The 26,308-nt window shown below is 43.0% G+C and overlaps 2 protein-coding genes across 2 annotated transcripts; one reads left to right on the top strand and one right to left on the bottom strand.

The window, feature by feature from the left end:
* Window positions 1-359: 359 nt before the first annotated feature.
* EBNA1BP2 (EBNA1 binding protein 2) lies at window positions 360-1,555 on the top strand. The gene has a single exon (XM_066363378.1). The coding sequence runs from the start codon at window positions 526-528 to the stop codon at window positions 1,444-1,446; it is 921 nt and encodes a 306-aa protein (XP_066219475.1). The 5' UTR covers window positions 360-525; the 3' UTR covers window positions 1,447-1,555.
* Window positions 1,556-6,099: 4,544 nt separating this feature from the next.
* Window positions 6,100-12,359, bottom strand: LOC136392266 (probable ATP-dependent RNA helicase DDX52). Its single transcript, XM_066364336.1, has 6 exons — window positions 12,325-12,359; window positions 11,942-12,040; window positions 10,261-10,342; window positions 8,771-8,956; window positions 6,863-7,006; window positions 6,100-6,237 (listed from the first exon to the last, which is right to left on the bottom strand). Exons 1-6 carry the CDS (start codon window positions 12,357-12,359, stop codon window positions 6,100-6,102), a joined length of 684 nt encoding a protein of 227 aa, XP_066220433.1.
* Window positions 12,360-26,308: the final 13,949 nt, after the last annotated feature.

Genomic DNA, 26,308 nt, shown 5'->3' with positions numbered 1-26,308 from the left:
AGAACCTGGGACAGCCACACACCAGGCTGAAGCTCTACCACGGAGTCAACTGGCCAGGGCCTAGAGTATTCTTTACTCTACCATTTGGCTTCATTTTTACTTAACATGGTATTATAAGCACTTAAAATTACCTTGCTCCAATGGACACAGTACTGACACTGTCCTGGTTGAGTCTGCACCACTGCTCAACATCATATGCAAAAGTTGCACTGAACACTGCTCTTCTGACCTTGTGGGATGTGCAAGCCAGGAATATAGAAGCCAGCTGGTCTCTGAACTGTTTTGCCATCTTCAAATAGTTTATCCAATTCATCTACTACCAGCCATTCAAATAGTTTATCCAATTCATCTACTACCAGCCATTCAACTAAGAAATAACAAGGTAGCAGGTCGCGTCCACGTGGAGCTGCCGGGTGCGGGTGGGGGGCCGAAGGCTGGCGGCAGCGGCGGGGGTGTCCCTTTCCAGCCGCGCGGCCTCGCTCTACTCCGCCTCCTCTGGTAGGTCTTGGACGTGCGCGCTGCTAGATGGACACTCCCCAGCTCTCAGGCTCAGACTCTGATTCTGAAGATTCTCTGGTCACAGACAGAGAGTTGCAGGATGCGTTTTCCAGAGGGCTCCTGAAGCCGGGCCTCAATGTCTTTCTAGAGGGTCCGAAGAAAGCCGTGAACAATGTGAATGGCCTGAAGCAGTGTTTGGCAGAGTTCAAGCGGGATCTGGAATGGGTTGAAAGGCTTGATGTCACCCTGGGTCCGGTGCCAGAAATCAATGGACCTCAGTCAACACCTCAGAACCAGGATCAGAAAACGGTTGATCCCGAAGATGACTTCCAACGGGAGATGAGCTTCTACCGCCAGGCCCAGGCCGCCGTGCTTGCAGTATTACCCCGCCTCCATCAGCTCAAAGTCCCTACTAAGCGGCCCACTGATTATTTCGCAGAGATGGCCAAGTCTGATCAGCAGATGCAGAAGATTCGGCAGAAGCTGCAGGCTAAACAGGCCGCCATGGAGAAGTCAGAAAAGGCTAAGCAACTTCGAGCACTTAGGAAATATGGAAAGAAGGTGCAAACGGACGTTCTTCAGAAGAGGCAGCGGGAGAAAACACAGATGATGAATGCCATTAAGAAGTATCAGAAAGGATTCTCAGATAAACTGGATTTCCTTGAAGGAGACCAGAAACCTGTTGCACGGGCCTCAAAAGAAGGAGCTAAAGGCCAGCAGATGAAGAAGAAGGGCCCCAATGCCAAAAGACGCTACAAAAACCAGAAGTTTGGTTTTGGTGGTAAGAAGAAAGGCTCCAAGTGGAACACTCGTGAGAGTTACGATGATGTATCCAGCTTCCGGGCCAAGACGGCTCACGGCAAAGGCCTCAAGAGGCCTGGAAAGAAAGGATCAAACAAGAGACCTGGGAAACGGACAAGGGAGAAGATGAAGAGCAGAACACGCTAAGCAGCATGTCCAAGAAAAGGAATGAAGACTTGGGATTTCACAATACAATTGGGTCCCTTATGTTGCTTTCTTTTTGCAGAAAGATTTTTTTAATAAACTAAAAAATTCTGTGGTGGACAAAAAAAAAAAAAAAAGAAATAACAAAACAACTTGTGGGTATTAAACTGAAAGATTGAAGATATTTCACTAAACTGGGGACACATGAAGAAGTCAAGCTGTAATGCTGCTTCTCAGACCCACATCCATACCACAAAAGGTACAAGGAAAATAAGCAGGAAAAGGGCCAAAATAAGATAAAAAATTAATATACTTATTCCATTAGCCTCAAAGTTATGAGGTTCCATTAGCAACAACAAAGCTTCACATAAACCTTATAAACTCCAACAGCATTGCTGAAAGTCTAAGGCAGTGGTTCTCAACCTTTCTAATGCCGTGACCCCGCAATACAGTTCTTCATGTTGCAGTGACCCCAAACCAAAAAATAATTTTGGTGGCTACTTCATAACTGTAATTTTGCTACAGTTTTGATTCGGAATATAAATACCTGATATGCATTATGTATTTTCCGATGGCTTTATGCAACCCTGCCGGGGTCGCGACCCACAGGTTGAGAACCGCTGGTCTAGGGGAATTATGTGCTGCTTATCAGAATCTGTAGCTTTCTTCCAGACCAGATAGTTATTTTTCTATGAATTTAATGAAAACCATTATTCTCAGCATCAACACTTACTCAAAGATGGCCTACAGCAAGCTCCAAAAGGCAACAATACAAGCAATTAAGGATGAAAGATGGAAAACACACATAAAATACATTAAAATATAATCTGTACCTTGTTAAGTCTATTCCTGGAGGATCTTGCTTTAATAAATAGTCGATTGGGAGTGGTCACAAGAATATTTATAGCAAAAACAAATGATACAAGTTTCAAAGACAAATATATCCTTCTTGAACTAGAGAATTAAGCCTACTGAATTTCAGTTAAATTCCCCTGAAGTGGGAAAAGGAGGGAGTGGTTATACTCACTACACCAACTACACAAATGTTCTTCCCTGTCAGTAAGTTAACAAACATATTTTTATATCTATCACAATACAAACTAGAATATCCCTTCTCTATTTTTATATTTGACTATCTTCTCAACTTCTAAGAGCCAACAACACTGTAATCAACAATTTGATTTTCAATTTTTTTTCTAAGGAACATCCTTTTTAAAAGAAATTCTATTCAGAAGTTGAAAAGAAAAGACAGGGAAAATCAGATTCTTTGGGTAGGGATGTAAGCCATTCTTGCTTGCAGAGTAGTTCCATAGCATTTAGTATAAAGGAGGGTTTGTCAACCTTAGCACATTGACTTTTCGGGTCAGACAGCTCTTGTTGTAGGGGCGTTTTTTTTAATTTCAGTGAGAGGAGGGGAGGCAGAGAAAGACTCCCGCATGCACCCCAACTGGGATCCAACGGCCTATCCCACTAGGGGGCGACGCGTCTGGGGACCTGGCTTCGTTGCAACCGGAGCCATTTTTTTAGTGCCTGAGGGAGAGGCCATGGAGCCATCCTCAGTGCCCAGGACCAACTCACTCCAATCAAGCCATGGCTGTAGGAGGGGAGGAGAAGACAGAGAGAGAGAGAGAGAGAGAGAGAGAGAGAGAGAGAGAGAGAGAGAGAAAGAGAGGAGTGAGAGGGGTGGGGAAGTAGATGGGCACTTCTCCTGTGTGCCCTGACCAGAAATTGAACCTGGGACATCCACATGCTGAGCTGATAACTCTACCGCTGAACCAACCAGCAGAGGCCAGTAGGGTCTGTCTTGTGCATCGTAGGATGTTTATCAGCATCCCTGGCCTCTGCCCACTATAGATCAGTAGCACTCTTCCCTGGTTGTGACAACTTAAAATGTCTTCAGGTATTGCCACATGTTCCTGGAGGGTAAGGTGGGAATGGAGGGCAGAACTGACTTTGGTTGAGAACCACTAGTACAGTGGTACCTTGAGATACAAGTTTAATTCGTTCTGTAACTGAGTTTGTAAGTCAGTCAACTTGTATATCAAACAAATTTCTCCCATTTAAAGTAACTGAAATAGATTTAATCTGTTCTAGCCCTGTGAAACATCCCCAAACCATCCTAAATTATGAAAAAAGATATTTTTAATTAAGAAACACACATGTATACTTTACCAATGCATAATAAAATATATGAAATAAAAAGAAAAAAGTGTTATATAGTACTGTATTCTTACCTTAGAGACAGACGAGTGTGGCTAACAGAGATGAATGGCGGAGGAGGATGGAGGGAGGAAGGGATGAAGGCACTGTAGACATGTAAACTAAAACTGCACTTTCTTAACACTAAGTGTAAACTAAAACTGCATTTTCTTTCCTTTAAACAAAACTAAAACTGCACTTTCTTTACTTAAAATGAAACCACAAAAATTTAATTGTAAAAAAATGCACTTTCTTAATTTTAAACTTAACCTAAGCTTAACATTACATATTTTTCATCACCTGTTTTTGCCTTTTTGGCTGCACTTTTGGCACTTTCACTTGCAGGACTTTTGAATAAAAAACTATCCAAAGAGGTTTGCTTTTGCCTGCCTTTTAAAATGTTACGGAAATGTGACAGACAAGTGTCATTAAAAAGTGCTGAACATGACCAGCTGAAACTTTTTCTGGGTTTTTCTTTTCAATGAAACTTGAAAGCTTCTCCCACATTGCCAGCATTGTCTTTAATTTCACTGTAGAAATCACTTCCTCCGACTGTACCTCCTCCTCACTACTAATCTCTTGCAGAAGCTCCGTATGTTGCATCATCTGTAGCTCCTTCAACTCCCCAGTTGAGAGTTCCCCCTCATGTTCCTCAATGAGCTTGTTTACATCACCCTCATCTACCTCCTGACCCATCAACTTTCCAAGGGACACAATCTCCTCCAACGCTTCTACCTCGGTCTCAGTCTCTGGTTTGAATCCTTTGAAGTCCCTGTCTGCAACAACATCAGGCCATAACTTTTTCTATGCTGAGTTCAAGGTTCTTCTTGTAAACTCTTGCCATGCCAAGTCGATAATGCGTAAACATATCACGATGTTGTAGTGATCTTTCCAAAACTCTCGAAGGGTTAGAATTGTATTCTCAGTCACCTCAAAGCAGGGGCGGAACAAGTGCTTTGTGTAAAGCTTTTTAAAGTTGGAAATGACCTGCTGATCCATAGGTTGCAAGATTGAAGTCGTGTTGAATGGGAGGTAGAGGACTTTCATGAATTTGAACTCATTGAGAATGTCATCTTCAAGACCAGGTGGGTGGGCTGGAGCATTATCAAGGATTAGTAATGCTTTCATGGGGAGTTTATTTTCTTGAAGATATTTCTTTACTGCAGGACCAAAGACGAGACCCATTCAATAAAAAAGTGCTGTGTAACCCATGCCCTAGCATTGGTGTACCACATAACCTGCAGTTTTTCTTTAAAAATCTTGTGAATCTTAAAGGCTCGAGGATTTTCGGAATGGTCCACTAGGAGTGGCTTTACTTTACAGTTACCGCTAGCATTTGCACACAATGCAAAGGTCAGATGGTCCTTCATGGGTTTATGGCCTGGCAGCTTCTTATTCTCTGCAGTGATGAAAGTCCTCTGGGGCATTTTTTTTCCAAAACAATCCTGTTTCATCACAGTTGAACACTTGTTGGAGGATGTAGCCTTCCTTTGTGATAAGCGCAGCAAAATGTGCGATGTACTCCTCAGCTGCCTTAACATCAGCACTGGCAGCTTCACCATGCCTCACCACTGAGTGGATCCCCGATCTCTTCTTGAAATTTTCAAACCAGCTGTGACTTGCCTTAAATGTATCTTCTGCTTCCTCTTTTAAGGTTGATGGTTCTTTCTTCTTCAAGTCTTCATAAATAATACATACCTTTTCACATATTACAGTCTCCGTCACTGTATCTCCTGCCAGCTCTTTCTCCTTCACCCACACCAGCAGAAGCTTCTCCATTTCTTCATGGATATTTGTCCTTAATTGGGACAGAACTGTAGTTCCTTTTACTAGATTTGTGCTTTTGATGGCATCTTTTTGTTTAAGGATGGTACAAATTGTAGATGTATTACGGTCGTACAGTCTTGCCAGTTCAATCACTTGCACACCACGCTCATGTTTTTCCATTATTCCTTGCTTTACTTCTATCGACATCATTCTCTTCTCCTTCTCACCACTGTCCTTTACACTTACTTTCTTTGGCCCCATAATATCACACAAAAAAAGTTTAGTAAAAAATGCAAAAATGATGCAATAACAAATACAGTGCATGAGATTTGACTTGATACTGCAGGTAACATGTGAGAAAGAACGAGATGCTGGTGTTGTGCTGCTGATACTGGACCCTTGTGCCAACACGCCAACTAGCAGCAGCTTCCCAAATCACAACTCATATCTTGGAATTTTGCTTGGATCTTGAACAAAAATATGGACCAAGTCACAACTTGTATCTTAATATTTTTGTATGTTGGTCTGCTTGTATCTCAAGGTACCACTGTATATATTTCTATAACTGGGTGGGAAAGGGAAGATCTCTTCCAGCATATCTAAAATCAAATTAATTCTATGCATGACTGCACTTTACGAACGCTTAGGTGTCGGTTAGGGTATTTGTAATTTCTAAATCTCCTTCATGCTCTACATCTCAAACATGAATCCCTTACCAAATTTCTTAGATGACTTTGGTCCAAATTTCCTGGCTGCAACTGCTGCTTTGTGGATCATGTGTATCCTGAATCCTGTCCCCTCAGATATTTGTACTAACTCCTGGTGAATCTAAAACAGAAAATGACAAAAACATTACCTGCTAAATTACTTGGATGAGATGTATCTCTTTTATGTTAACAAATCCTTTACCACTCCACAAATACCTGCAATTAAACCTGTAATAATGTGCCGATTAACCTGGAATCTCAGCAGTCTTGAACTTCAGTGACTAGTAAGATTCAGTAGTTTCTTCAAGTCTAGTAAGAGTTCGAACACATAAAACCCAAACTCTTCCAACCTGTTACATATTGTATTGTTTATAGAATACAGTCCTGTTATAAAGGTATTTCATACTTGACATGTATTTTACATTAAGCACATTGGAGGGTGGGGCAAATGACTGTATAGTTTTACTTTCTCAAAAACTTAGGCAAGTTTTCATTTTTCTAGGCTAGAAAAATAAATTTTAGAGCACCTAGCTAATATAGCCTTTCAAATTCAAGAATCTTTAAGCATTTGCCAAAACACAAATGTTAAAATCATGTTTTAGAAAAGATTTGCCCATATGCAATAAAATACATACCTAAAGTGTGCTCTGTACAGAATACTTGACCATGACAAAAACACAGCCTTACTCTTCTGAGAATTTTTATTGTCCTCAAATAAGAAAGATGACTGACGCTACAGGTCATACCTGGCTGGCAAGTTCTCGTGTTGGTGATATAATCAGGGCTCTGAAGCCTTTATTGGTGGGTTGTTTCAGTTGCATTATGATGGGAATGCTGAAAGCCAATGTAGTTCCAGACCCAGTAGGAGCAGAAGCCAGAAGTTCTCGACCCTAAAAACAGAGTATATTAAATACAAGGAAAACTACACAAATTTTTCAGAGCCTGGTCAAATACTACCAACCAAACAAAGAACAAATAAAACATATGCGCTAAATCCAATCATTCATGTTATCACTCTGCTTACTTCTCCCATATCCACTTTTCTAATATTATACTCCCCTGCCACTACCACCCCAACGGAGTTTCTCAGGACTGCCTGTGGATCCATTTCAGGGGAAAGAATGTAACTAAAATCCAAAAACAGTCCAGAATCTTAATTATATCATTTTTTTTAATTTTTAGATTTTATTTAGAGATTGATTTATTTTTAGATTGACTTTAGAAAGAGAGAGAGGAGGGGGAGCAGGAAGCATCAACTTGTAGTAGTTACCTGTCGTAAGTGCCTTGACCAGGCAAGCCCAGGGTTTCAAACTGGCGACATCAGTGTTCTGGGTCAGTGCTTTGTCCACTGCGCCACCACAGGCCAGGCTCTACTATTTCAATTGTTCGTTCCCAGTAAACTATGTATCAAAACAAAATTACAAAACCAACTTTTTGTCCTGATAGTTGTTCTGCTCAATCCCCAGGGAAGGTGTAATAAGTAACAAAATGGCTGAAAGAAATAAAAAGTGATGATAACCTGAGTGACAGAGTAATTAACAGGTTCTACTCTTCAGTAAGTTACTATGATTTTTAAAGCTTTGAGCTTAAGTCATGACAGAAATAATCTTCAAAAAAAATTAAAAGCAAATTTACTCTGAGTCAGTAACATCATTCAAATGTATTCTCATTTTAGTTCCCGAAGAAAATGAAAAGAACCAGTATGATATTTTATGACTACCAGAACTGAAGGCCACCTTGGTTATGTAGGGGGAAAAAGTCAGCTCTCATCACTACAAAAAGAAGTATTAGAAAAACTTAATTTCCAAATATTTAGGTTCACTCATCTATCAACAAGTAGGTATGCAAATCGTGATACATTCATACAACAGACTACTACTCAGTAACAACACGAATGAATCTCAAAAACAGTATGAAGAGTAAAAGAAACCAGAAATGAAACAATAAATAATGAATAATTCCACTTCCATGACATTCTAGAGACAAATCTAATATATGGCAATTGAAATCAGAAGAGTGGTTACCTCTGGGCAGGGGTGGGATGAGGGAAGAATGGAAAGGGCACAAGAATTTTCTGGGGTAACAGAGGTGTTACACTTCTTCACTGGGGAGATGAGTACATAGGATATGCATCACTGCAACTCACTAAACTGTGCCCTTAAAATCCATGTATTTTATTATATGTAAAGTATACTGCAATAATAAATAGTATTGGGGGAAAATATTAGGTTAGTACAAAAATTCTGTATTTCTAAACTAGTTCCTGGAAATTATAAATTAAATCATGGATGAATAAACAGAACATCGTCCCTATCCTCAGAGTGTTTATGCTCTAGTAAAAGGAAAAGATAAATATAATTAGTGCAAATACACGGTAGTGTGAAGTATAAGACAAATTTTACAAGAAAAAAACACAATACCATGGAGACCAGGGTGATAGTGGAGTATTGGTAAAAAAAAAAAAGATCACATCTAGCTGTAGTGATCAGGACAAGTTTTATGAAGGCACACACACTGGAGAAACACCTTAAAAGCAAGGTAAGGAACTCAACAGAGGAAGGGATGAGGTAGAAAGGAAGATTTCAGAGACAGAGAAAAGAGAGTAAGCAAAGACAAGAAAGAATGTTAGAGGCATACTAAACCTTCATACTCACATGCAGCATAACTGGAACGGCTTGCATTTGGATAGGCGTAGGCATCTGGAAGCCTCCACCCAGAATGTTCTGAAGCAGTCGGGAATTGATTTTATATTCCTGTTCAAGTTGCTGAAACGTAGCAATTGGGTCAGGAAGATCAGTTCCTTGGATGTGAATTTTGTGTTTGTTCTGTAAAAAGTTTATCTGAAAAGTGAAAGAAAGGGGTCTCCATGGATAGGGTAAAAAATATTGTCAGATATTATAAAGCAACAGCTGAGGATAAGCTTTAGTAGCATATGAAACTTTCTGATTCAATTCAAAGCACTAAACATACAAATATTAGGTACATCACATGTCCTTTCATAGACAGGAGACCTTCGTAACAATGAGATATACTTTCTTCATATTAATGTATCAATGCTATGAATGTGTTATTTATACTAATTTCCTACTGTCAGAGTATTAATCTATAATCTTATATAAACTTCTAGAAAGTAGGCACTGATTCCATCTGTTTTCATTATATGGCACGTATCCTACAAGGGCCAGTGCTTTCTGATAATGTACTCTACACTCTACTTCTTAAAACTGAGTGCCAAAAGTGGTGTTGATTTGGTCTGTGATTTCCCATTCTCTGACCCAGAGACAGCCAAGTTCTGGATCCTGGGTCACTGAAGTAAGTCGAACACTGTTCTCCATCTACAACATAGCATGTGTGCAGCAGACATGACAGTGGCTTGTTGTTTCTTCTGTGTTCTAATCCCGCATAGTCCCAAGCTATAAAGTAGGTTTCTTAAAAATTCTAACTCTCAAATTCCTCTCAGAGGAAATTCTTCTAAACCAGTGAGCCTGACCTGAACAGGTGAAGAATTAAATAACATACAATATGTACTATAATAATATTTATATCTATAAAATTTTTCAAGAATTATATATTATTGATCTATTCAAACGTCAAAATTCTAAACTTAAGAATTTAAAGCCACAACACAACACACTTTAAATTTTCATTAACCCTTTGAGTAGTATGAACATTTGTGTACATCCTCGTGCCTCCTGACCACCCAGAGTACGATCATACATGTACATCTTTAAACTTTGAGCTGGAGAATATAAAAAAGGGTGAATGCATCTCAAGACATAGTACAATCATGTGAGCTCAAAGACGGCGTGACAAAAGAGAGGTCAACATGCTAACTACAGTTCATGAGGACTTCATGATTAAAACTGGCATAAGTGATTACACTACTGGGCAAAGCATTACCAAGCCACTAAGTGTGGTTAGATATAATTAGAATGTGGGTTTGACTGACAAGGCTGATGTGCAAATAAGTTTCACAGGAAATGTAAGAAAAACCATAAAATGGTATATAAAACTTTTTTCATGAAACTGACATTGCTGCTTTGAACTCACACACTGTGAATCAGGTGAAGACTACAGCTATGTGACTTCAGACTGAAGCTTATGGATCAGCTTTTGGAGGAATCTGTGAAAGACAGGAAATCACCCAGAGGAGGCCGACCATCGTCAGTAGGAGACAGCCTTCGTCTTTCAGGGCGGCACTTCCCAAAGCTAGTCCTTGCAACAGCCTCAAAGGATAAGCCACAACGAAAATGCTTCATATGTCAGCACACTACAAGAAGGGACGTCAACAGAGGGACACAGGGTAGTGTGCACTGAACGTAACGAACCACTTTGCTGCATCCATGTTTTGAGGAATACCAGTTTGAAAAATTTTTAAACGTAAGGAATAGAAATACCTATAAACTGTCCTAAGAATATCATCATATGTGAGCACACATTTGAGATTCTGCTAATAACAATACTTCTTTATGTACAGACAGAAGGTATGCGAGAATTGCATGAGATAACAAAAATTTTCTTTTTAAAAATGTGTAAGGCAACATAAAAAAAAGGCAACGGTATGTTCTTCTTGTCTCCATAAATTGGTTATCAAACAAACATGACTTTAATAAAACTATAACTGTAACTAATTTCATTTTTTGAAAAAAACTCACTCCCAGGGATCAGTGAGCATGAAAAAAACTCACTACTCAAAGGGTTAAAGTAGAATTCAAACTAATTAATCTTCTATTTTAACAAAACCATACTACTCCCTTTTATCAATTAAATAACCCAAGGGCAGTGAAAAAGTCACTAGGTCAGAAATTGGGGCTAAGATTTTTTAACCTTTTCTTTTCTGATATGATTCAACTTTCCTATAGTTACTTTATTTTCTCTTAACATTTATCTTCAATCTTTGCTTCCACAGATGATAAATCCACTATATAATAGAATCATCTTCTATTTCTAAAAGATTTTAAGTGCAACATTCGACAGTGTAGCAAAAACGCTACATCCTCACACTAAATAAAAGAAAAGTACTGGCTGTTGCAACCAGATAAAAGTAACAGAAAGTACAAAAATGATAAAAAGTGAGACAGGTTCTATATTGGCGAAATCAGAGCTCTGAGGCTCATTCTCTTCCTTTTGTTAGTTATTTCAGCCATGTAATATGTAGATGACTGTATACTTAAAAACAAGAGATTAATTTAAAAACTACTTAACAAAAAGATGTTTCAATGAGGCAGCCATCTTTTCTATATCCAAAAAACCATTAGAACATAGATATGAAAAAAGAAAAGATGGTGCTCGTTGGTTGGCTTTGTAGATAGAGCATCAGCCCAGTGTACAGATGCCCGGGGTTCGATCCCCAGAGAGGGCACACATGAGAAGTAACCATCTGCTTCTCTTCCCCTCCCTCTCCCTCTTCTCTCTTGCTCTCCAATAGCCAGGGGCTTGACTGGTTTCAGTGTTGGCCCTGAGCGCTGAGGTCAGCTCGGTGGATTCAAGCAAACCCCCAAGATGGGGATTGCTGGGTGGATCCTGCAGAGTTGAAAACAGTTGGGCAATTCAGTTTAAAAAAGTCTCACAACAGCAGACAAGCACACAACAGGAGAAAACCTCTACTCTGACAAACAAACAGCAAGAATGGCTCCGCACAGTGGCAGGCAGGCAACGTGCTATCCACAATCCCCAGTCTCTCAATAGCAAGCACCCAGAGCCTTATACAGGACTTACACACATGGAACAGACACGCAAACACATACCAATGAGGCAAAATTTTTGCAGTTGGTAACCCTTGAGCAGCAGGATGCAGAGAACAAATCAGGATAGGGGAAACTTACGAAATGGCAAAGGTGTCATTGTCGGTGGGGGGCTGCAGCACAGGCCCTGTGTGGAGGGTCTGCTTTGGGCCAAGAGCCACCCAGGACAGCGTCTCATTCCTACAAAAGGAGAGGTTACACACACTCGTGCTGGCTTTCTCTTCAGTTGTAGAAGAAAGTAGTTCCACTGGTTCTGGATCCAGAGATAATTATATAATACCTTCCATGACTCCAGGCAAGTCTCATTTCAAACTTTGAAGAAAATTCAGATGTGAAAGTGACACCTTAGGGTGCTCTGGACGAGTTAGTCTGTGGCAGGTTGGGCAGCCTCCTGCATAGGATGTGGGTTGACACGGAGAACCAGGCCCAAAGATTGAACTGTGAACTGAACAGAGGTTGATTACTGAGCTTGAGCAGTCTCTCGATAAGGACGTGGCATTCCGGGTGTCCTCGAGACAGTGTAGTCTGCTGCAAGGTGGCCACGTTGCTGTGAAAGGAATGGATCAAAAGTGGGAGAGTTGAGGTTAAGGAAAGAAATCATGGGCTAAAAAGATGAATCAAGAAAGATAATGTGGGCCATGGCCGGTTGGCTCAGTGACAGAGCGTCGGCCTGGCGTGCAGAAGTCCAAGGCTTCATTCCAGGCAAAGGAACACAGGAGAAGCGCCCATCGGCTTCGCCACCCCTACCCCTCTTTTTCCCCTCTGTCTCTCTCTGCCCTTCCCGAAGCCGAAGCTCCATTGGAGCAATTTGCCTGGGCGCTGAGGAGGGCTCTGTGGCCTCTGCCTCAGACGCTAGAGAGGCTCAGGTCTCCAAAGAGCATCGCCCCCTGGTGGGCGTGCGCCATAATTTCGACCAAGGGCATGCAGGAGTTTGTCTGACTGCCTCCCCATTTCCAGGTTCACAAAAGAAAAAAAAAAAGATAGACAGTATGGACAATTACGAGTAAATACTAGTAAACGGGAAAGAATAGTAAGAAGGATAATGAAGAAAAGCAGAGTTCACGAACAAGAGAAAATCGCATCAGTCAAGATGAGCTGGGGAGGATGTGGGAAGCTCACGAAGACCTAAAGGAATAGACTGCCTTGGGCGACAAGACGCAGAGAACAAATGAGGATGCAAGAAACTTACAAGGCCGTAAAGGTGTCACTGTCGGTGCTGGGCTGCAGCACAGGCACGCTGCGAAGAGTCTGCTTTGGGCCGAAAGTCACTCAGGACAGCGTCTCATTCCTGCAGGAGTAGAGGTTACACACACTCGTGCTGGCGTTCTCTTCAGTTGTAGAAGAGAGCAGTCGGGCTGGTCTGTTTGCAAAGATGATTATATAGTAACTTCCATGATTTCAGGCAAGCTTGGCTGCAGACTGTGAAGGAAACCCGGATGTGAACGTGCCGCCTCCGGCTGTTCTGCAGGAGCTGTAGTCTGCTGCAGATTGTTCAGCCCTTTCCAGAGGGTGTGTGTTGACAGAAGCCCCAGGTCCACAATTGGACTGTGACCTGAAGAGCAGCTGACTGCTAAGCTTGAGTACTCTCTCTAGGAGGAGGTGGCATTTATGGTGTCCTCGAGACACTACATTCTGCTGCAGCGTGACCACATTGCTGTAAAAGAAATTGGAACAAAAGTGGGAGAGTGGAGGTTAAGGAATGAAGTGATGAGCTAAAAAGATTAATAAGGATAGATGATATGGGCAATTACAAGTCAAATACTGGTAAACTGGGAACAATAGTAAGAAGGGTAATGAAGATAAGGAGAGTTCAAGAACAAGAGAAAATCACATCAGTCAAAATGAGCTGGGGAGGCTGTGGGAAGCTCACCAAGACCTAAGGAAAAGCCTGCCTTGGGCGGCAGGATGCAGAGAACAAATCAGAATAGGGGAAACTTACAAAATCGCAAAGGTGTCACTGTCGCTGCCGGGCTGCAGCACAGGCCCGGTGTGGAGAGTCTGCTTTGGGCCGAGAGCCACCCAGGACAGCGTCTCATTCCTACAAAAGGAGAGGTTACACACACTCGTGCTGGCTTTCTCTTCAGTTGTAGAAGAAAGTAGTTCCACTGGTTCTGGATCCAGAGATAAATATATAATACCTTCCATGACTCCAGGCAAGCTTCATTTCAAACTTTGAAGGAAATTCAGATGTGAAAGTGACACCTTAGGGTGCTCTGGACGAGCTAGTCTGCGGCAGGTTGGGCAGCCTCCTGCATAGGATGTGGGTTGACACGGAGAACCAGGTCCAAAGATTGAACTGTGAACTGAACAGAGGTTGATTACTGAGCTTGAGCAGTCTCTCGATAAGGACGTGGCATTCCGGGTGTCCTCGAGACAGTGTAGTCTGCTGCAAGGTGGCCACGTTGCTGTGAAAGGAATGGATCAAAAGTGGGAGAGTTGAGGTTAAGGAAAGAAGTCATGGGCTAAAAAGATGAATCAAGAAAGATAATGTGGGCCATGGCCGGTTGGCTCAGTGACAGAGCGTCGGCCTGGCGTGCAGAAGTCCAAGGCTTCATTCCAGGCAAAGGAACACAGGAGAAGCGCCCATCTGCTTCGCCACCCTTACCCCTCTTTTTCCCCTCTGTCTCTCTCTGCCCTTCCCGAAGCCGAAGCTCCATTGGAGCAATTGGCCTGGGCGCTGAGGAGGGCTCTGTGGCTTCTGCCTCTGGCGCTAGAGAGGTTCTGGTCTCCACAGAGCATCGCCCCCTGGTGGGCGTGCGCCATAATTTCGGCCAAGAGCATGCAGGAGTATGTCTGACTGCCTCCCCATTTCCAGGTTCACAAAAGAAAAAAAAAACATAGATGATATGGACAATTACGAGTAAATACTAGTAAACGGGAAAGAATAGTAAGAAGGATAATGAAGAAAAGGAGAGTTCACGAACAAGAGAAAATCGCATCAGTCAAGGTGAGCTGGGGAGGTTGTGGGAAGCTCACGCAGACCTAAAGAAAAGACTGCCTTGGGAGACAAGACGCAGAGAACAAATGAAGATACAAGAAACTTACAAGGCCGTAAAGGTGTCACTGTCGGTGCTGGGCTGCAGAACAGGCACGCTGCGAAGTGTCTGCTTTGGGCCGAAAGCCACTCAGGAGCATCTCATTCCTGCAGGAGTAGAGGTTACACACACTCGTGCTGGCTTTCTCTTCAGTTTTAGAGGAAAGTGTTTCCACTGGTTCTGGATACAGAGATAATTATAAAATACCTTCAATGACTCTAGGCAAGCTTCAATTCAAACTTTGAAGAAAATTCAGATGTGAAAGTGACACCTCAGGGTGCTCTGGAGGAGCAGTAGTCTGCTGCAGGTTGTGCAGTCTCCTCCATAGGATTTCTGTTGACACTGAGCCCCAGGTCCAAAGATTGAACTGTGACCTGAACAGCGGTTGACTGCTGAACTTGAGCAGTCTCTTGATGAGGAGGTGTCATTCTGGGTGTCCTTGAGACACAGTAGTCTGCTGAAGGTTCGCCACATTGCTGTGAAAGGAATGGATCAAAAGTGGGAGAGTTGAGGTTAAGGAAAGAGGTGATGGGCTAAAAAGATGAATAAGGAAAGATAATATGGGCCTTGGCCCTTTGGCTCAGTTTTAGAGCGTTGGCCTGGCATTTGGAAGTCCTGGGTTCAATTCCCAGCCAGGGCACACAGGAGAGGCGCCCATCTGCTTCTTCACCCCTCCCCCTCTCCTTACTGTCTCTCTCTTCCCTTCCCGTAGCCAAGGCTCTATTGGAGCAAAAATGGCCCAGGTTCTGGGGATGGCTTCTTGGCCTTTGCCCCAGGCGCTAGGGTGGCTCTGGTCGGAACAGAGCGACGCTCCGGATGGGCAGAGCTTCACCCCGTGGTGGGTGTGCTGGGTGGATCCCGGTCGGGCGCATGTGGGAGTCTGTTTGCCTCCCCTTTCCAGCTTCAGAAAAATACAAAAAAAAAAAAAAAGTGGTAAGGAATTGGCTTGGGAAAAAGAGAAATATCACCTTGGCCTAATCAAGCTACAGAATAGGTTTCGTGATCCTCTGGAAGGTGATAGTATTGTAGTTCATGCCATAGGAAGTGATCACAAGATATCCTCCTACAGGCTTGTGAAGTGCTCTAAGTATTCCAAATCCAAAAAGGTCAGTCAGACAGAAGACCAAGCAAATGGGAGAGGTTTGAAAAAGAAGGAACTGGCCCTGGCCGGTTGGCTCAGCGGTAGAGCGTCGGCCTAGCGTGCGGAGGACCCGGGTTCGATTCCCGGCCAGGGCACACAGAAGAAGCGCCCATTTGCTTCTCCACCCCTCCGCCGCGCCTTCCTCTCTGTCTCTCTCTTCCCCTCCCGCAGCCAAGGCTCCATTGGAGCAAAGATGGCCCGGGCGCTTGGGATGGCTCTGTGGCCTCTGCCCCAGGCGCCAGAGTGGCTCTGGTCGCAACATGGCGACGCCCAGGATGGGCAGAGCATCACCCCCTGGTGGGCAGAGCGTCGCCCCATGGTGGGCGTGCCGGGTGGATCCCGGTCAGGCGCATGCAGGAGTCTGTCTGACTATCTCTCCCTGTTTCCAGCTTCAGAAATATGCAAAAATAAAAATAAAAAAAAAATAAAAAGAAGGAACTGGAAGAAAGGACAGCCAGAAGGATATAGGTGCAAGTATTAGTGAACCAGAAGAATCAATTATTGAAAACGGGAAGCAATTTCAGCCTAAAACCCTGAGTCAAATTATGGTGCGCAGTCAAATTGAGAAAATTAAGAAACTTAAGTTAAAAGCTGAAAGGCCAAGAGTTTGCTTAAAGGCTTTTAAAAACTGTAAAAAAAAATAGAAGACTGGATGAAGAAGATGGGGCACATATACACCATGGTATACTATTCAGCTAGGAGAAATGACGACATCGGATCACTTGCAGTGGAATGGTGGAGTCTTGGTAGCATTGTGTGGGGTGAAATGGGCGAATCAGGAAAAAACAGGAACTGCAGGATTCCATACATTGGTGGGACATAGAAGCGAGACTAAAGGCATGGACGGGAGTGTGGTGGTTACGGGGGGTGGGGGGAGGGAAGGAGGGAGAGGGGGAGGGAGAGGGGTACAGAGAGAACTGGATGGAGGGTGGCGGAGGACAATCTCTCTTCGGGTGATGAGCATGCAACAGAACTAAATGACAAGATAACCTGGAAATGTTTTCTTTGAATGCATGTACCCTGATTTATTGATGTCACCCCATTAAAATAAAAATTTATTAAAAAAAAAAAAAGCTGAAAGGGCCCAGATGAAGATTCAGCAGCGAAAAAAAGAATGGGAGGAACTGGACAAAAGTAAACCGGCTGATAACTATGAAGATCCCAAAGATATTCAAGCCATCAAAGAGGCTCAAATGTATATGAGAGACTTCAATCTAAAGACAGCCCCAGACTATAAGATACCTGAGCACATGAGAATAAATGCTGCCAAGAAAGAAGAGGAACTGGGACAGCTAGACTCTATGACCTATGCAAAGAAAAAGCACATGAACAAGTCCATCCTCTCTCTTTGAGACCTAAAGTGGCTGTCATCGAGGAAATACAGTGCCTGGTACAAGAGCTGAAGAACATTCAGTCAACTCTTCACATATCCAAGCACATCCCCATTCCGCAAATCCCTCAGATACACCCAGAAGAAGTTCCTGAAAAGAGATTTCACTATGATGAAGAAACTCTCCTAGCTTTTAAGCAACAGCAGATGAAAAATGAGGATGGAAAGACCCCTCAAGTGGAACAGGAAGGGTCCACTGGCTCAAGTGGACGATTCCTTAGACTCACTTCTGTAAAGGATGGGGATTTGACAACACGAGATTCATTATCTAGATCATCAAAGGCATCGTGGGTCACTCTAGAGATTCCAAAGTTAACGGAATTTGCAAAAGCAGATCCAATTGATGTAGAGCTAGAGATTATGAAGAGAAAAGAGATTAAAAATCTGTATATGCAACAGTATTTGACCAACAGGATCAAAGAACTGATTGTCACTTTTGATGCAGAATTCCATCTGAGACATCAGAAACTGAAACTAGATACTCAGATGAAATTATCTGACCTACACCATGTCACATTATTTCAAGAACTGCTTCTCCTCAAGAATTTTGAAAAACAGGAGAACATATTTCAAGAGCATGTTAATTCATTAGACTAAGAGGAACAGGATATGCACTGGAGAATAAACGAAATTCTTAAGGATATGGAAGAGAAAAAGAATGAAATCACCAGGCTCCAGGATCAAGAAAAGGCCGTCTATGCTAGTTTCCAAACAGTCCTTGGAGAAAATAATAAAATTGCCGGCTTCCTTATGAAGGTCCTAAAGAAGACAATAAAGCGGATAAAGAAAAAGGAGGTTGAAAATGATGCCGATGAAGATGAGGAGAGTGAGGATGAATCTAGCCTGGAGAGTGAAGAAGATGAGTCTGAATCTGAAGATGAGGTCTTTGATTATTCTATCTGTCCAACAAATTGTGATGCGGGTCTTTTTGAACTGGCGCTTCAACTTCGAGAGAAAAGGCTGGACATTGAGGAGGCCTTAGTAGAAGAAAGGAAAATTATTGATAACTTCAAAAAGGAGTATGATACATTGCCCCCTGGTGGGCAGAGCGTCGCCCCCTGGTGGGCGTGCCGAGTGGATCCCCGTCGGGTGCATGAGGGAGTCTGTCTGACTGTCTCTCCCCGTTTCCAGCTTCAGAAAAAAAAAAAAAAAAAAGAGGCCTGTTGTAAACAGATCAAAGTGAGAAAAAAATTTAGCAAAAGAGGAATACAGCTTTAAAGAATAAAATGGCAATAAACAACTACATATCACTAATAACCTTAAATGTAAACAGAATAAATCAGGGGTCCCCAAACTTTTTACACAGGGGGCCAGTTCACTGTCCCTCAGACCGTTGGAGGGCCGGACTATAAGAAAAAACTATGAACAAATCCCTATGCACACTGCACATATCTTATTTTAAAGTAAAAAAAAAAAAAACGGGAACAAATACAATATTTAAAATGAAGAACAAGTAAATTTAAATCAACAAACTGACCAGTATTTCAATGGAAACTATGGGCCTGCTTTTGGCTAATGAGATGGTCAATGTGCTCCTCTCACTGACCACCAATGAAAGAGGTGCCCCTTCCGGAAGTGCGGCAGGGGCCGGATAAATGGCCTCAGGGGGCCGCATGTGGCCCGCAGGCCGTAGTTTGGGGACCCCTGGATTCAATGATCCAATCAAAACACACAGGGTAGCTGCATGGATAAGAAAACAGGACCCATACATATGCTGTCTACAAGAGACCACCTTAAAACAAAATATGCACATAAATTGAAGGTAAAAAAATAAAAAAAAACATGCAATGAAAATGAAAAAAAAAAAGCTGGGGTAGCAATACTTAGACAAATTGGACTTTAAAACAAAGGATATAGTAAGAGATAAAGAAGGCCACTACATAATGATAAAGAGAATAATCCAACAGAAAGATATAACTATTATAAATATCTATGCACCTAATATAGGAGCACCTAAATATATATATAAAGCAGACTTTGATGGATATAAAGGGCGAGATCAACAGCAATACTATAATAGTAGGGGATTTCAATACCCCACTAACATCACTAGATAGATCCTCAAGAAGAAAAATTAACAGCAGACTTAAAGGACACACTAGATTAACTCGATTTAATAGATATCTTCAGAACCTTTCACCTTAAAGCAGCAGAATATACATTCTTTTCAAGTGCTCATGGTACATTCTCTAGGATAGACCACATGTTAGGGCACAAAAGTGGTCTCAACAAATTTAAGAAGATTGAAATCATATCAAGCACTTTCTCTGATCACAATGGCATGAAACTAGAAATCAACCACAACAGAAAAGCTCAAAAATTCTCAAACACATGGAAACTAAATAGCAGGTTGTTAAATAAGAAATGGATTAAGAATGAGATCAAAGAAGAAATAAAAAATAGTCCTAGAAAGGAATGGTAATGAGCATACACAACAACTCAAATTTATGGGACACAGCAAAAGCAGTACTGAGAGGGAAGTTCATAGCACTACAGGCACACTTTAAGAAGCTAGAAAAAGCTCAAATAAACAACCCTGCATCTAAAAGAACTAGAAAAAGAACAGCAAGTAAACCCCAAATGTAATAGAAGGAAGGAAATAACAAAGATCAGAGCAGAAATAAATACCATAGAGGCTAAAGAAACAATACAGAGGATCAATGAAACTAGGAGCTGGTTCTTTGAAAAGGTAAACAAGATCAATAAACTTTTAACTAGACTCACCAAGAAAAAAAGAGAGAGGACTCAAAAAAAATTAGAAATGAGAGTGGAAAAATAACTGACACAACAGAAATACAAAATATTGTAAGAAAATACTATGAAGAACTGTATGCCAAAAAACTAAACAACCTAGACGAAATGGACAAATTCCTTGAAACATACAATCTTCCAAAAATCAGTCTGGAAGAATCAAAAAACCTAAAAAGACCAATTATACCAAATGAGATCGAAACAGTTATCAAAAACCTCCCAACAAAGAAAAGTTCGGGGCCTGATGGCTTCACAAGTGAACTCTACCAAATATTCAAAGAAGAACTAACTCCTATCCTTCTCAAGCTATTTCAAAAAATTCAAGAGGAAGGAAGACTTCCAAGCTCCTTTTATGAGGCGAGCATAGTTCTGATTCCAAAACCAGGCAAAGATAACACAAAGAAAGAAAATTATAGCCCAAGATCTCTGATGAATTTAGATGCTAAAAAATCCTCCACAAAATGTTAGCAAACCAGATCCAACAATATATGAAAAAAATCATACAACATGATCAAGTGGGATTTATTCTGGAGAGGCAAGGCTAGTACAATATTCGCAAATCAATCAATGCGATTCATCACATAAACAAAAGGAAAGAGAAAAACCACGATAATTTCAATAGATGCAGAAAAAGCATTTGATAAAATCTTGCACCCATTCATGATCAAAACTCTCAGCAAAGCCCTGGCCGGTTGGCTCAGCAGTAGAGCGTCGGCCTAGCGTGCGGAGGACCCGGGTTCGATTCCCGGCCAGGGCACACAGGAGAAGCGCCCATTTGCTTCTCCACCCCTCCGCCGCGCTTTCCTCTCTGTCTCTCTCTTCCCCTCCCGCAGCCAAGGCTCCATTGGAGCAAAGATGGCCCGGGCGCTGGGGTTGGCTCTGTGGCCTCTGCCTCAGGCGCTAGAGTGGCTCTGGTCGCAACATGGCGACGCCCAGGATGGGCAGAGCATCGCCCCCTGGTGGGCAGAGCGTCGCCCCTGGTGGGCGTGCCGGGTGGATCCCGGTCGGGCGCATGCGGGAGTCTGTCTGACTGTCTCTCCCTGTTTCCAGCTTCAGAAAAATGAAAAAAAAAAAAATTAAAAAAAAAAAAAAAAAAAAACTCTCAGCAAAGTGGGAATACAGGGAACATACTTCAACATAATAAAAACCACTTATGACAAATCCACACCCAACATCATACTCAATTGTCAAAAATTAAAAGCAATCCCTTTAAGATCAGGAACAAGGCAGGGGTGCCCCCTTTCACCACTCTTATTCAACATAGTTCTGGAAGTCCTAGCCACAGCAATCAGACAGGAAGAAGAAATAAAAGGCATCCAAATTGGAAAAGAAGTAGTAAAACTATTATTATTTGCAGATAATATGATACTGTATATAGAAAACCCTAAAGTCTCAGTCAAAAATCTACTGGACTTGATAAATGAATTCAGCAAGGTGGCAAGATATAAAATTAATACTCAGAAATCAGAGGCATTTTTATACACCAATAATGAACTGTCAGAAAGAGAAATAGCCTGACCTGTGGTGGCGCAGTGGATAAAGCGTCGACCTGGAAATGCTGAGGTCGCCGGTTCAAAACCCTGGGTTTTCCTGGTCAAGGCACATATGGGAGTTGATGCTTCCAGCTCCTCCCCACCATCTCTCTCTGTCTCTCTCTCTTCCTTTCTCTCTCCTCTCTAAAATAAATAAAATAAAATAAAATAAAAAATTTAAAAAAAAAAAGAAAGGAAATAATCCCCTTTACTATTGCAACCAAGAAAATAAAATACCTAGGAGTAAATTTAACGAAGAAGATTAAAGACTTGTACTCGGAAAATTATAAAACATTGATAAAAGAAATAAAGGAAGATACAAACAAGTGGAAGCATTTACCATGCTCAAGGTTAGTTAGAATAAACATCATTAAAATGTCTATATTACCCAAAGCAATTTATAAATTCAATGCAATACCAACTAAAATACCAATGACGTACTTCAAAGATATAGAACACATATTCCAAAAATTTATACAGAACCAAAAAAGAACACGAATAGCCTCAGCAATCTTGAAAAGGAAGAATAAAGTGGGAGGCATCACACTTCCTGATACCAAGTTATACTACAAAGCCACTGTATTCAAAACAGTTTGGTACTGGCATAAGAACAGGCATATAGATCAATGGAACAGAACAGAGAACCCAGAAATAAACCACAGCTTTATGGACAACTGATATTTGACAAAAGAGAAAAGGAAATACAATGGAGTAGAGACAGCCTGTTCAACAAATGGTGTTGGGAAAATTGGACAGCTACCTGCAAAAAAATGAAACTAGACCACCAACTTACACCATTCACAAAAATAAGCTCAAAATGGATAAAAGACTTAAATGTAAGCCATGAAACCATAAGCATCTTAGAAGAAAACATAGGCAGTAAGTTCTCCGACATCTCTCGCACCAATATATTTGCTGATTTATCTCCACGGGGAAGTGAAATAAAAGACAGGATAAACAAATGAGACTATATCAAACTAAAAAGCTTTGCACAGCTAAAGACAGTAAGAACAGAATAAAAAAACAAACCACATAATGGGATAACATATTTGACAATAGGTCTGATAAGGGGTTAACATCCAAAATTTATAAAGAACTTGTAAAACTCAACACCAGGAAGACAAACAATCCAATCAAAAAATGGGCAAAAGATGAGTAGACACTTCTCCAAAAAGGACAAACAGATGGCCAATAGGCATATGAAAAAACGCTAAACATCACTAATTAGAGAAATGCAAATTAAAACCACAATGAGATATCACCTCACACCAGTCAGAATGGCGCTCATCAACAAAACAACACAGAATAAGTGCTGGTGAGAATGTGGAGAAAGGGGAACCCTCCTGCACTGCTGGTGGGAATGCAGACTGGTGCAGCCACTGTGGAAAACAGTATGGAGATTCCTCAGAAAATTGAAAATCCAACTGCCTTTTGACCCAGCTATCCCACTTTTAGGAATATACACTAAGAACACCTAGCACTGTTCCAAAAGGAGAAATGCACCCCCATGTTTATGGCAGCATTGTTCACAATAGCGTAGATCTGGAAACAGAAGGAAATCTTACCTTTCACAACAACATGGATGGACCTGGAAACTTATTTAAGTGAAATAACCCAGGCAGAAAAAGTAACATATCATATGACCTCACTCATTTGAGGAATCCAATGAACAATGTGAACTGAGGAACTGAATTAAGACAGAGGAGGTATCAAAGGGACCAGAGGAAAAGAGAACAGAGGGAAAGGGGAGATAGGATGGGATAAACCTGAAGGGAAGGGGGGATAGCGCTATGAGGAGGGGGCAAAAAAGATGTTGAGGGGAATACGGGGGGCAGGGAGATCAATCGGGGCAACACTAGAATCTATGTAAACACAATAAATTAAAAAAAGAAAATTATAATGCAACATATAAAATTATTCCCGAGAAATATACAAAACTTTCTGCTTCACTCTTGTACAGGTTAAAAATTAAGACAGAAGGATCAGTTCTAATGGTGGCCAACCAAAACCCTCTCTTCAGTCAAGTTCTGTGTGGGAGCTTCCCCACCAGTCCAATACCCCCATCCCAGGCTCTGATGAAGAAGCAGGAACAAGAGACTGATTAACTGACCAGCACAGCTGGACACCTCAGCCCACTGCCATATGTGCCCACACCCCCTCCCTAGCCTAGGCCAGACTTCCACCAAGCATTCGCTGCATGTGCTAGAAGCCCTGTGAATCAGACCTGACAATAAATTAACTCCTTTTAACTCCTTTCTGTAAAAATTACTAGGACTGAGTCGTCCCGCCCCTCCACTGTCCCGTGAGGGTCACGTACCTATGGTGGACACAACGGTGCCCTCGAAGTAGCGCCGGTGAAGTCCTAGCGCGACCGGGTGTTGTTCACGCGATGCCGGCCTCGGTGGCCTCCTCAGTGGCGAAAGAAGCCGCGCAGCTCTTCGCGGCTCAGGTTGTGGCGGCGGCTGAAGTTGGCCAGGCGCTCCTTGGCCTGGCGCTCGTGCGCCAGCTCCAGCGCGGAGAAAACGGCGGCGCCGCCCAGCAGGTAGAGCACGATGAGCGCGTTGTCCTCGTTCAGGTGGCCCGGGCCGCAGCTGCAGCCGCAACCCCGGCAGGCCATGGCCGGCCCCCGCTGTAGCCTCACGCCGGACTGCTGTGACCGCGGGCGGATTCTCGCCCAGGCCCCCCGGGAGGTCCGTCAGCCCCGCGGCTCCCTGAGCCGCTGCCGCGACCGCTCCTGCTGAGCCAGCTCCCACGTCCGCCCCGGTTTCATATCCGCTTTTTGGCCGCCGTTGAGTTCTAAATCCTGAAGGTGCGCTTCTGCTTGCTTTTCTCCCCTTTCCCTCCCTCCTCTTCCCCCCCTTTCCCTCCCTCCTCTTCCCCCCCTTTCCCTCCCTCCTCTTCCCCCCCTTTCCCTCCCTCCTCTTCCCCCCTTTTCCCACCCTTCCTCCTTTTCCCCCCCTTCCCGCACGGGGGTGCGGGCGCTGATTCCGCCCTGCACCCTGTGCGGCTCAGATTGGGGAGAGCGTGGCGCGTCTTCACGGCCAACACCCGTGGAGCTGAAGTTCCCCCGGAGCGAGGGTTGGGGGGATTCGGGGGTTGGAGGGTAAGCGAGACCCGCGGCCCCCGTCTACTTGATCAACTTTCTCAAGCCGACTGTTAGGACGCGGGGTCTCTGGCAGCTGGCTTTGCAAGTGAATCCACGGTGCTGCCTACCAGCGAGCATGTACAAGTACGCGGGGGCGGGGCGGGGGGGGGTGTTTGTCGGTCAGGCAGACGCAGGTGCAGGTATGCGGGGGTGTTGGTCGTCAGGCGCCAGGGAGACGCGCTGCAGGATAAACAGCGCGGGGGAGGCACAAGTTGAGTGAGCAAGTGGCTCGCCAGCTGGGGTTTGCAGACCAGTGCAGGGAAAAAAGCAAAAAGTACTTTTGGTTCTCACCCTTTCTGGGCCTTGTTTTCCCCACCTAAAAATCAATGTGAAAGCTGAAGCTGTGATTACCTTGGAAAGAAGAAGGGGGGGGGGGAGGAAGGGGAGGAGAAGGGGAGGGGGAAGGGGGAAAGGGGGGCAGAGAAGGAGGGAGGGAAAAGGGAAGAATAAATTTTGAGGAGTTTTATTGATTAAGCCCCCGGCATACATGGGGGATTCTTCAGACGGGGAGGAGGGAAGGGATGAGGGGAAGGGAGGGAAAGGGGGGAAAGGGGGAAAAGGGGGAAGGGAGGGAAAGGGGGGAAAAGGGGGGAAAGGGGGGAAGAGGAAGGAGGGAAAGGGGGGGAAAGGGGGAAGGGAGGGAAAGGGGGGAAAGGGGGGGAAGAGGAGGGAGGGAAAGGGGGGGAAGAGGAGGGAGGGAAAGGGGAGAAAAGTGGGGGGTGACTGACAAGTCAATTTGGTCAGTGTTGCACTCGCCGGGTAAAACAAACACTGGAGACGTTTGGAGAGTTTCAGACAAAGTTTTATGGCCAAGAGAAAAAGAAAACAAAACAAAACAAAACAAACCTGCGCAGGGATGTACTCAAGTGATAGTCACAAGAGCCACACACCGAGCGCCTACAGTCTAGGGGTTTTTATAGTATAGCAAGCAAGCAGTTCATACAGAAGCAAATTTGGCATTTAGCAATTGGTTCCCCTAAATTAAATTCTAGTCACGTGCCTTAGTAACCAGTCATACAGTTGAAAGCCCCAGCTGGAAATATCCCTATCTATCCCCTAGGATGTGGTTACATTTTCTGTCTTAGCAGTTCTTGTGACTTCCTTATCTCAAGGACTCCTCAGCTCCTAGCCATCCTGGGAGTCTGACGACTTCTCTATCTCAAGGACTCTTCAGCTCCTAGCCATCCTGGGAGTCTGGGGTCATCTGTTTACTGGACTAGTTCCTTTGAAGTTATTTCTAAAGCCTATTAATGTATTTTATAACTTTTATTCGAATGTCACATTTCCTCCTCTTCTTTGTCCTAGTTAAATCCTTAACTATAACGGAGATTCTTCGGCTGCACTAAGGCGTTGGTATGGCTGAGATAAAATCATTATTTTAACTGTTTCTATTCTTTCCTTAATAAAAGCAAATAACTTGTTAAGGATTACGGGTCCAATAGTGAGGGCCAATA

Source organism: Saccopteryx leptura, chromosome 2, assembly GCF_036850995.1.
Source record: "Saccopteryx leptura isolate mSacLep1 chromosome 2, mSacLep1_pri_phased_curated, whole genome shotgun sequence".
NCBI classification, from domain to species: Eukaryota; Metazoa; Chordata; class Mammalia; order Chiroptera; family Emballonuridae; genus Saccopteryx; species Saccopteryx leptura.
Note: the sequence above shows the minus strand (reverse complement) of the source record. Positions and strands in the feature narration are given on the sequence as shown.

Coding starts and splice junctions, on each gene's coding strand:
- EBNA1BP2 (XM_066363378.1), top strand. CDS start 526: ATGGACACTCCCCAGCTCTCAGGCTCAGACTCTGATTCTGAAGATTCT.
- LOC136392266 (XM_066364336.1), bottom strand. CDS start 12,359: ATGCCACGTCCTTATCGAGAGACTGCTCAAGCTCA. Junction 10,343..11,941: donor AATGACACCTTTGCCATTTC/GTAAGTTTCCCC, acceptor TTATCCTTTGAG/GCTGTTGCAAGGACTAGCTT. Junction 8,957..10,260: donor CGATGGTCGGCCTCCTCTGG/GTGATTTCCTGT, acceptor TTCACTTTTCAG/ATAAACTTTTTACAGAACAA.